The 12,248-nt window shown below is 44.8% G+C and overlaps 1 protein-coding gene across 2 annotated transcripts in view; it reads left to right on the top strand.

Annotated features, from left to right (window-relative positions):
- The window catches only part of elac2 (elaC ribonuclease Z 2), a 77,017-nt gene extending 66,500 nt beyond the window's left edge, over positions 1 to 10,517 (top strand). For both annotated transcript variants that reach the window (XM_078400935.1, XM_078400936.1), the window contains exons 23-24: positions 5,051 to 5,195; positions 7,792 to 10,517. In XM_078400935.1, the coding sequence (XP_078257061.1) occupies positions 5,051 to 5,195; positions 7,792 to 8,058 (412 nt within the window). In that variant the 3' untranslated portion in view covers positions 8,059 to 10,517. The remainder of the gene's footprint in view (positions 1 to 5,050; positions 5,196 to 7,791) is intronic.
- Positions 10,518 to 12,248: the final 1,731 nt, after the last annotated feature.

Here is a 12,248-nt window from a genome sequence, read left to right on the forward strand (position 1 = left end):
CGATTTCTGAACCTATCCGTTTCATCCCAGAGGAGCTATTAGCACTTTAAATCTTAAGGGATTGGACAGGCTAGATGCAGGAAAAATGTTCCCGATGTTGAGGGAGTCCAGAACCAGGGGTCACAGCTTAAGAAGTGGTAGGCCATTTAGGACTGAGATGAGGAAAAACTTTTTCACCCAGAGAGTTGTGAATCTGTGGAATTCTCTGCCACAGAAGGCAGTGGAGGCTAATTCACTGGATGTGTTCAAAAGAGAGTTAGATGGAGCTCTTAGGCCTAAAGGAATCAAGGGATATGGGGAAAAAGCAGGAACGGGGTGCTTCTTCTGGATGAGCAGCCATGATCCTATTGAATGGGGGTGCTGGTTCGAAGGGCAGAAAGGCCTACTGCACCTACTTTCTAAAGAAGCACAACTGATGTTTCTTTTCTTTTCTAGTGATTGAATGGCATTGGTACAAAAAAGGGGCTAGAATTGATTAGATTTAATTACTCTGTGGTAATTAAGAGCAGTTTCATTCTGCTGTGTGGAGATACGGTATCCGTCAGTAAATTTTAACAAACCCATACAGTAGTCAAGCATATATGTGGTACAGTAAAATCATGCACTGATCTCTCATTCATCATCTAAAAGTTCATTCCTCTTACTGTAAAGCTTTTAGTTCATCTACATTTAAATGTTCACACGGTCAGACAAAGTTCAAACCTTTTATTGACATTGTTAATATCTTTTCATTTTTCCTAATAGAAAGACCACAGCTTTCAAATAACACCCTGCTGCTGCCAGTGAATTGTTGTGGTATTAATTATATATATATATATATATCGGGATGAGTGGGGAGTTGCAAAATGAAGACATAGCCAGCAGGTCAGGATGGACATATTCTCCAAAGGTTAAAAATGCAGGGCCAAAAGAACCAGCACACAAGCTAAGCCAATATCACAGATGGATGATTATTGCAAATAAAAACCATAGATACAAAAAGCTGGAGTAACACAGCGGGACAGGCAGCGTCTCTGGATAGAAGGAATGGGTGACGTTTCGAGTCAAGACCTTTCTTCAGACTAGTGAAGTGAAAGGGAAACGAGAGATATAGATGACAATGTAGAGAGATAAAGAACAATGAATGAAAGATATGCAAAAAAGTAACGATTATAAAGGAAACAAGGCATTGTTAGGTGAAAACGAGAAGCTGGTGTGACTTGGGTGGGGGAGGGAGAGAGAGGGAATGCTGGGGTTAGTTAAAATTTAGAGAAATCAATACCACTGAGCTTTAAGTTGCCCAAGCGAAATATGAGATGCTGTTCCTCAAGTGCGTTTAGCCTCACTGACAATGACTCCCGTTGGAGTTGGTGAAAACGTCGGAGGATTATGTGTTGTTTGCGATGACTGATGGGGTGAAAGAGAACTACTAGGGGGACCCTGCCTCTGTTGCGACTAGGAGGAGGGGGTGCAAGGGCGGAGCTGCGGGGTACCGAGGAGACACGTGTGTGGGGCTCATCTATGATGGAGGAGGGAACCTCCCCGTTCCTTAAAGAATGAGGACATCGCGGATGTCCTGGTATGGAACACCTCATCTTGGGCATAGATGCGGCGTAGACGGAGGAAATGGGAGTGGGGGATTGAGTCTTTGCAGGAAGCAGGGTGAGTTGAAATGTTGTTGAGATAGTTGTGGGAGTCAGTGGGTTTGTAATAGACGTCAGTCAATGGTCTATCTTCTGTGATGGAGACTGAGATAAAGAAAGGGGAGGGAGGTGTCGGAGATGTTTCAAATGAATTTGAGTTCAGGATGGAAATTGGTGAAGTTAATGAAGTCCATGTGTTCTGCATGGGTCAATGTAATGGAGGTAGAATTTGGGGATAGGGATGTACGCCTGGAACAGAGATTGTTCAACGTACACTACAAAGAGGTTGTTGGCAGGGATGAGCTACAGGACGTGAGAGAATAAGTTTCTAGGTGAAATAAGTTTAGGAATAGTGCTGATGGAAATCTTCAAAATCTGGCATAGACTTGAACTAAATAACCACCTAACTCAGTGGGTCAGACAGCATCTTTCGAGAAAATAAACAGGTGACGTTTTGGGTCAAGGCCCTTCTTCAGACAGGCAGGGAAAAGGGAAACGAGAGATATAGAGAGATAAAGACATGTAGTGATATAGAACAAATGGATGAAAGATATGCAAACTGTAACGATGATCAAGGAAACAGGCTATTGTTAGCTGTGTGCCAGGTGAGAACGAGCACAGTCAATGAGACAACAACTTTGAAGCTGGTACGACTTGGGTGGGGGAGGGATGGAGAGAAAGGGTTACTGGAAGTTAGAGAAATCAAGTTTTATACCACTGGGTTGTAAGCTGCCCAAGCGAAATATGAGATGCTGTTCCTCGAATTTGGCCTCACTCTGACACTCGGTGGATGAGACCTATGGCAGAAAAGTCAGTGTGGGGATGGGAAGGGGGATTAGCGTTTGGCAACTGGGAGTTTCGCTGAACAACTTCGCTCAGTCCACCGAACCTACCTGATCTCCCCGTTGTTAATCACTTTAAAACACTACAAAATAGCTCACCGATCTTCATCTCACCAGGTCATCAGAGATGTCCTCATTCTTTAGGAAACGGGGGGTCCCCTCTTCCAATATAGATGAGGTTCTCACTAGGGTCTCCTCAATATCCCGTAGCTCCACTCTTGCTCCCCCTCTCCCCACTCGTAACAAGGATAGAGTCCCCCTTGTCCTCACCTTCCACCCCACCAGCCGTCGCATACAGCATATAACCCTCTGACATTTTTGCCACCTCCAACGGGATCCCACTACCGGCCACATCTTCCCATCTCCACCCCTTTCTGCTTTCCACAGAGACCGTTCCCTCCGCAACTCCCTGCACCACTCGTCTCTCCCCACCCAAACCACCCCCTCCCCAGGTACTTTCCCCTGCAACCGCCGGAGATGCAACACGTGTCCCTTTACCTCCCCCTTCGACTCCATCCAAGGACGACGACAGGCTTTCCAGGTGAGGCAGAGCTTCACTTGTACCTCCTCCAACCTCATCCACTGTATCTGCTGTTCCAGGTGTCAACTCCTGTCCATCAGTGAGACCAAGCGCAGGCTCGGCGATCGTTTCGCTGAACATCTCCGCTCAGTCTGCCTCAACCCACCTGATATCCCGGTTGCTCAGCAATTTAACTCCCCCTCCCATTCCCAATCTGACCTTTCTGTCCTGGACCTCCTCCATTGTTAGAGTGAGGACCAGCACAAATTGGAGGAACAGCACCTCATATTTCGCCTGGGTAGCTTACACCCCAGCGGTATGAACATTGACTTCTCTAACTTCAAATAGCCCTTGCTTTCCCTCTCTCTCTCCATCCCTTCCCAGTTCTCCCACCAGTCTTACTGTCTCCAACTACATTCTATCTCGGTCCCGCCAACTCTCCTGACATCAGTCTGAAGAAGGCTCTCGACCTGAATACTCACCCATTCCTTCTCTCCAGAGATGCTGCCTGTCCCGCTGAGTTACTCCAGCATTGTGTGTCTATGCAGGGCACTTGATCTGAATAAGAGAACAATCATTCATTCTTAGAGGGGAGTCGCAGGAGTCTAGGGTAACTTTGAGCTTACATTTGGAAACATTTTCCAAAAATCTAAATTCTCAAAGCAGTTGTGAAAGTTGACTGTTGAAATCCGAACCAGTTTCAATGCGCCCAGTGATTAAAGGGCTGTCCAATTCAACTGCTAGAGCTGGTTTGGTATCTTGTGTGCACCAAGCATAGAAACATAGAAAATAGGTGCAGGAGGAGGCCATTTGGCCCTTCGAGCCAGCACCGCCATTCATTGTGATCAGGGCTGATCATCCACAATCAGTAACCCGTGCCTGCCTTCTCCCCATATCCCTTGATTCCACTAGCTCCTAGAGCCCTATCTAACCCTCTCTTAAATCCATCCAGTGATTTGGCCTCCACTGCCCTCTGTGGCAGAGAATTCCACAAATTCACAACTCTCTGGGTGAAAAGGTTCCTTCTCACCTCAGCTTTAAATGGCCTCCCCTTTATTCTAAGACTGTGGCCCCTGGTTCTGCACTCCCCCAAGCAAGCTGAGGAAAACACTTGTCTTTGTGCTCCATACATGTGGGTGTGAGATTGCTGGGCGTGTGCAGCCATGACAGTCGGCCTGGGACATTTTGTTGATGCCTGTGGAGTTTTCCCCTTTTCTGAGGCATATTCTTCTGAATGGTGTGGGCCGCAAGCCTTCACCAAAGGGGCAACGGCCTGCTCGAGTAAAGGGCCAGGCTTTAACTTGCCTGTCCTCCAGCAAGCTGAGAAATGATACTTTCAGTCAAACTCGATTAACAACCTTGAGCAGGGATTCTGGACCTCCACAACCCACGCTGCACATCTCCATTGACATGGGTCCAATCAGCTCCAGGTGCACAACCAGAAATACTCAGTAGATCAATAGACAATAGGTGCAGGTGGAGGCCATTCAGCCCTTTGAGCTAGCACCGCCATTCACTGTGATCATGGCTGATCATGCACAATCAGTACCCCGCTCCTGCCTTCTCCCCATATCCCTTGACTCCGCTATCTTTAAGAGTAGCATCTGTAGTGAGAGAGGGAAACTCCTTCACCACTGATTGTAAATTGGTTGTCTTCTGGATTTTGCAATTGTTTTCTTGGTTTTAATATTTCATGCTGAAGAAACTTTGCTGGACAGACACAGTGAATAAGGGTTTGGTGCTCTTGAATGTGAAATGTTAACTTTGTTTCTTTTATCACAGATGCCTCTTGCCATGATGAGTATGCTCACTGTTTTCTTTTTTAATTGTAATGATTAAACCCTGCCATGGCGAAGCCGTTTCCCTCTCTCACCCACCCCCACACCATTTTGACTGCTCTAGAATATTGAGAATTTGTATCGCAGGACATTATTTGCACTTATTCACCTAGAATGTGGCACTTCTTTCATCCACATATTCTTGTGATTGTCTGTGTTTGTACAGAACTTTCCAAATCACTTGTTAAAGTTGTATTTAAACAATCTTGTTTGTTGTCTCTGCACCAGCACAACCTCTCAAGCCATTGATGTGGGCATGAAGATGAATGCAGAATTCATAATGTTAAACCATTTCAGCCAGAGATATGCAAAGATCCCCCTGTTCAGTGCGGACTTCAATGAAAAAGTTGGGATAGCTTTCGACCATATGAGGGTACGTACTGTTTTACATTTGACAATAGGTGCAGGAGTATGCCATTCGGCCCTTCGAGCCAGCACCGCCATTCAATGTGATCATGGCCGATCATACACTATCAGTACCCCGTTCCTGCCTTCTCCCCTTACCCCCTGAGGTGAAATCACTTCACAAATACAGAGAGAAAAAATAATTCACAGGGCAAACTGTGGACAGGTGGTGAATGGCTTGCATCCACAGTATTGCCAGCCACTTCTGACTTCTTCACAGCCACTAGGTTGCTTGGGCAGTGAAAATTCCCTGAGTAACTCTGGCTTTTGTCCAAACATTTGAAGAAGGTGGCGCAGTGGTAGAGTCCCGTGACCTGCGTGGGTTTTCTCCGAGATCTTCGGTTTCCTCCCACACTCCAAAGACGTGCCAATTGGCTTGGTGTAATTGTAAATTGTCCCTAGTGTGTGTAGGGTAGTGTTAATGTGCAAGGATCGCTGGTCAGTGCAGACTCGGTGGGTCGAAGGGCCTGTTTCCACGCTGTATCTGTAAACTATACTGAACTCCTTGAGATGATTCACACCAGTCCAGTAGAGGGGCACTGAGAAAGTTTGTGATACTGGTATCTAATGCTACTGGTTGTCACAACATTGCTTTTTAAATTGCATTTTAATCTATGCAACAGATGTTGTGTCTGGTAATAAAAATACCTGCACAAGAACTCTCAATGGTAAAAACAAGGAACTAGGTGCTTGTTTACAAAAGAAACAGCACAAATTGCTGGAGTAACTCTGCAGGTCAGGCAGCATATCTGGAGAACATGAATAGATGTTGTTTTGGGTTGGAACCCTTCTTCAGACTGATTGTGGGGTGGGGGACTGTGCTGGAAGAGAGGAGGTCCGGGACAAATCTGGCAGGTTATAGGTTGATACGTGTAAAGAGGGGTTTTTGACAGGCAGGTGGTTGGACAAAGGCCAGGGATGAAAAGAGTCGTGAATTGGGAAGCTAGAGGAAGGAATGTAGGTGGAAGGGGAGGGGGAGGGGAGAAGTAGGTGTGCATCCATACGGGGGAGGAGAGGAGGGGAAGAAGTGAGGATATGTGGACGAAGAAGGGAGGGAGGGAAGGTAGACACAAAATGCTGGAGTAACTCAATGGGTCAGGCAGCATCTCAGGAGAGAAGGAATGGGTGATGTTTTGGGTCGAGACCCTTCTTCAGACTGATGTCAGGGGAGGGGGCGGGACAAAGAAAGGATGTGGTCGGAGACGGGAAGACTAGTGGGAGAACTGGGAAGGAGGTGGGGATAGAGGGAAAGCAGGGAATATCTGAAGTTATAGAAGTCAATGTTCATACCGCTGGGGTGTAAACTACCCAAGCGAAATATGAGGTGCTGTTCCTCCAATTTGCGCTGGGCCTCACTCTGACAATGGAGGAGGCCCAGGACAGAAAGATTAGATTGGGAATGGGTTTACATACTGCTGGGGTGTAAACTACTACCTAAGCGTTTACATACTGCTGAAGGTTATGTATTTACCTAAAATTTAGAAAATTCAATGTTCATACTGTTGGGTTGTGAGCTACCCAAGTGAAATATGAGGTGCTGCTCCTCCAGTTTACATGCGGTTCAATGTTCATACTGTTGGGTTGTTCTAGGTTAGACAGAGGTTTATGTGCCCCCCACGTGTAACCTCATCTACTGCATCTGGCGTTCCTGATGTGGCCTCCGGTAGCTCGGCAAGACCAAGCATAGACTTGGTGACCATTTTGCTACGGTCTGCCAAGGCCTGCTTGATCTTCCAGTTGCTAACCATTTTAACTCCTCTTCCCATTCCCACACTGGCCTTCCTATCCTGGGCTTCCTCCATTGCCAGGGTGAGGTCACGTGCAAACTGGATGAACAATGCCTCATATATTTGGCTTGGGTGACTTGGGTATGATCATTGATTCTCCAATTGTAGGTAACTACATAACCCCCCTCTTCTCCCTTCTACCCCCACATACTCCACCCCCCTGCTCCACGTGAATTTGCAGCTATTTCTCCCCCTCCCTTTCCATCTGCATACCTTCCTCTAGCTTCACATTTTGCCACTCTTCAATTCTTTTGACGTGCATATTTTGTCTTTTCATCTCTGGCCTTTGTCCAAACATTTGCCTATCAAGAAACCCTCCTCACTTGTACCAACCTATTGCCTGCCTGACTTTGTCTGGCCCATCCTCCCTTCCAACGTTCCTCCCCCAATCCCCCCGCCCCCCTCCTCCCTTACAATCAGTCTGAAGGAATGACCTATCTAACCTATCCATGTTCCCCAGAGATGCAGCCTGGTTGGCTGAGTTACTCCAGCACTTTGTGTAGCTGGCATTTGTAGTTTGACCAAGATGTGAGCTAGAAATTTGACTTTCAATGTTAGTTGCAAGTGATTGCTAGAATTTTCTTTTGCCACTGTACCACCATTGTTGTTTGGTTCCATTGCCGTTAGCCGAACTAAACTTAAGGAATGAACTTGGACTCCTTGCACAATATCTGTTTAGTGCAGCCGACTGTTCCAAATAGTGATACACTGTTGTAATAATGAGATTTCAACACCGTACACTACTTACTGTAAACAAACGAACCCATTTCCACACAGGTTCGGTTTGGTGACTTTAAGGTGGTGCCTAAACTCATTCCATCCCTGAAAACCCTATTTGCGGATGAGATTGAAGAGATGGAGGAGCGGCGTGAGAAGCGAGAGCTACGACAGTTGTTGGAGGTCCATGGCTCTCTCAGCACAAATGGACCAGGGGCTCCGGGGCAGCCTACAGTTCCGAGGATCAGTGACACGGCTGATGGCATGAAACGGGAGCTGGAGGGGTCTGATCAAGATGTGGACCACAAAAGAATAAAACTGACTTGAGATACTGCTGGCGATGAAATCGTCATTTGAGATCCTGGAGCGGTATTCTGATGGCAAAGCCAATCTTCCACATTTGAGAAAATATTGTTGCACAGATGAGGCTATTGTACAGAATTATTGTGAACGGGCTGAAAATGGGGGGTTTGGAGTGGATCGGATTATATTTGCTTTTATATTTTAAGTTTGAACATTACGCAGCAGTTCCCCTGTGCACTGGTCAGTACTAGCTCAGACAACGACATCCTCGACCATCCTACTTCATGTTGCAGCGTTATCCTTCCAGCGTCTCTGCTTCCTGCAAATACCAAAAGGCAGAAGCAACACAAATCCATTCTTCAGTTGCTCTAAATGTGAAAGGCAAATAATTAAGTATTTGGAAGGAATATTATAGAAGTCTGCCTTTTGCTTGTACCTTTTTGATTTTCAATCGCGTTTTTGGATTTATGCCTGAAATGGGCTACCCATAGCCATTGCCATCTCCACTCCTCGCCTCTTGGTTTGCCCCACACCTCTGCCATTGCTAAGCCGACCTAGAAAGCTGCAAAGCAGTAAGAATGAGTTTGTTAACTTAGGCCTTGGAAATCCGCAACCATGTTCAACAACTATTCCAGTTCAAATGAGGAACTCTCATGTTTTGATGGGAATGATGGGACTTGCTTCACTTCGTGTTCAGCAATTTCCACATTTAAAAAAAGGTTTCTTGCCTGAAGACCACCATCAGTTCCAAGGGTCAGTGAGATGGCCAACAAAATGAAACAGGATGAATGGTCTGATTAAGATGTAGGCCGCAGAAGAATAAAACTGACTTGAGATGCTGCTGTTGGTGAAGTAATTATTTGGCAGTCCAGGGATTCAATGGCTCAAACAATCTTCATAGTAAGAAGATGGACACAAAAAGCTGGAGTAACTCAGCGGGTCAGGCAGCATCTCTGGAAAGAAAGAATAGGTGACATTTCGGGTTGAGACCCTTCTTCAGTCTGAAGAAAGGCTGTGACCCGAAATGTCAGAGTCTGAAGAAGGGACTCGGCCCGAAACATCACCTGTTCCTTTTCTCCAGAGATGCCTGCCCTGCTGCGTTACTCCAGGCTTTTGTATCTATCTTCGGTTTAAACCAGCATCTGCAGTTCCTTCCTGCACACTTCATAGAAAGAACATGTACCACAACTTTTTCTTGATTACTGATTGTACTGCGTACCTAATTTATTTTGAATTTAGGATTGAATGTTTAGAATAATAAACTGATTGGAGATTTTGATGCTCTGGATATTGTCCTGGAATCCCCATTTCTGTGAAAGTTATTTCCCTGCCAGCATTTCTTCCAGGAATGTGAAGGGAAATTTGAAATGCTGGTATATTAATTTTAAGTGCTGAAAGGATTTATTTCAATTCACATTTTATCTTTGTTCATATCTAATTAGTCCTGACAGGGCAGTGTTTCACTCTTGCGATGACCACATTGGTCCAAGAAGTTTAGATTGAATGTGCTAATTAAACTGGTGAGGGCCATCTTTAATAGGAGTTTGCTTGGGATGCATTCAAGAACTGGAGAGTGTGAGGGTGCTGAAGTAATGACCTTGTGCTCTAGGATATGACATAGAAACATAGAAAATAGGTGCAGGAGGAGGCCATTCGGCCCTTCAAGCCAGCACCGCCATTCATTGTGATCATGGCTGATCATGACATCATGTGAACTAACCCAAAAATGTATACATTAATAATGTAAATTAAAGCTGTAAGTGAACCCTTGTGGGGAAGGCTTTTTAATTGAAAATTGGGAGCCATAAGATCGTAAGTGATTGGAGCTGAATTAGGCCATTCAGCCCATCAAATCTACTCTGCCATTCAAACATGGCTGATCTATCTCTCCCTCCTAACCCCATCCTCCTGCCTTCTCCCCATAACGCCTTAAAAGTATCCATTGATGGCCCCCACAGCCTTCTGTGGCAAAGAATTCACCAGGGTCACCATCCTCTGACTAAAGAAATTCCTCCTCATCTCCTTCCTAAAAGAACATCCTTTAATTCTGAGGTCCTAGACTTTCCCACTAGTGGAAATATCCTCTCCACATCCAATCTACCCAAGCCTTTCACTATTCAGTACGTTTCAATGAGCTCCCCCTCTTAAACTCCTTCTAAACTCCAGCGAGTACAGGCCCAGTGCCATCAATGTGTTAACCCGCTCATTCCTGCGATTCCATGGAGGGGTACAGAAATTAGGATCTTCAGTGGGTTTACGAGGGTTAGCAGCTTGTGACGAGAAAGTAATGTTTCTGGCAGTATTCACAGACATAAACAGCGCCTATGACAAATGCAAAACAAAAAGACTAGCTCGACGAGAACAATGCTATGGCAAATCTTCCCAAAATGGATACAATTCTTGAGTAAATCTGTTGAAATGCTATGTCTAAAGACTTTTGCGTATGAGATCAAATACTGTGTTAAATGAATTAAAAATCCATACCAAACCATTTTATGTCTCATCTCCTAACTCTTATCCTGTGATATACCATGACTTTTGATACATTTACTTTAAAATGAATTAAAAGCTATAACCAGCTAAAGTGTTCCCAGTGAGCAATTTGCCGCCACTGTGCCTGGATCGGCTCTTCCAACATATTGTGATTTGGTCCTAAAGCAGGTATGGAGGTCACCATGCCAGGTCAAGGGTAGGGGTCTGGGAAGTGAATTTGAAGAGACACCTCTCTGTGTGAAGGGATGTGGGAATGGTAGATTACATTTTCAGTCACGGGTGATCCTGAAAGATAATTGCCAGCTGTGGTTGTTGAGAGGATTTATACAGTATGCCAATGAATTCAAGGCAAAATGCAAAATTAGGCGCAATTGGAAAATTAAAGAATATCAGCGATGGAAGAGTTGCAGTTTCCAAGCTCTTGTGTGATGTCTATCCACATCCAGTCCCAGTTCTCAGCAAGAAGAGTTCAATTCATTGGGGTGGAGGAAGGCAGATCGCTCTCCAGTTGATTTCATCTTGTTCTATAATGGAAAGATAGAAAATAGGTGCAGGAGTTGGCCATTCAAGCCAATACCGCCATTCAATATGATCATGTCTGAACATCCAAAGTGAGTACCCCGTTCCTGCTTTCTCCCCATATCCCTTGATTCCGTTAGTCTTAAGAACTAAATCTAACTCTCTCTTGAAAACATCCAGTGACTTGGCCTCCACTGTCTTCTGCGATAGAGAATTCCACAGATTCACAACTTTATGGGTGAAAAAGCTTTTCCTCATCTCAGTCCTAAATGGCCTACTCTTTATTCTGGTTCTGGACTTCCTGCAACATCGGGAACATTTTTCCTGCAGCTAGCTTGTCCAATCTCTTAAGAAATGTTATCTGTTTCTATAAGATCCCCTCGTCCTAAATTCCAGTGAATACAAGCCGTGTCGATCCATTCTTTCATTACTCCTTGTGAGATAAATTGACAGAGGATATAGTTTCACAATGCCCATTTAGTCTTTCTACAATTTTTGAGCAGTTTATAATGGTACTGATTCAGAGTGATTTAGCTAATGTTATTGTTAATGTAACAGTAACGTGTACTTTGCTTTCTACTGCTAAGGTTGAACCTAATTTTCTTATCCTTAAAACAATATTAATATTTTCAAGCTTTTAAGTTGAGGCATGAATCGGCATTGCAAAAAGTCTAACTCGCTAGTTTAGATTTTCTTGGAAAAACGTAGCAGCACACAGACCAATGTGGAAACTCAAATTTGTAGGAGTAAGTGAACTGTTTGTATTGTGTATCTCCACACCTGAACAGTCAATCATACCGCCTCAACTCTTGCTCCACCCATCTCTGCCCGTTGATAGGCAAACTGATTCCTGGGTTGGCGGGACTGATTTATGAAAGGGAGGCTGGGTCAATTGGGTTGACAAAATAACTCAGCAGGTCAGGCAGCATCTTTCGAGTAAAAGGATAGGTATTTCGGATCGGAAACCTTCTTCAGACTTCAGTCAATTTGGGCATGTGCTCACTATAGTATAGAAGATTGAAAGAAGAACACAGAACAGAGAAAATTAGAACATAGAAACTTAGAACAAGACAGGCCCTTTGCCCCACAAAGTCTCTGTCAAACATGATTCCAAGACCAACTCTTATCTATCTGCACACCATCCATATCCCTCTATTCCTGGCATATCCATATACCTATCCAAAATCTTCTTAAACTCCACT

The sequence above is a fragment of the Rhinoraja longicauda genome, chromosome 6, assembly GCF_053455715.1.
Source record: "Rhinoraja longicauda isolate Sanriku21f chromosome 6, sRhiLon1.1, whole genome shotgun sequence".
NCBI classification, from domain to species: Eukaryota; Metazoa; Chordata; class Chondrichthyes; order Rajiformes; family Arhynchobatidae; genus Rhinoraja; species Rhinoraja longicauda.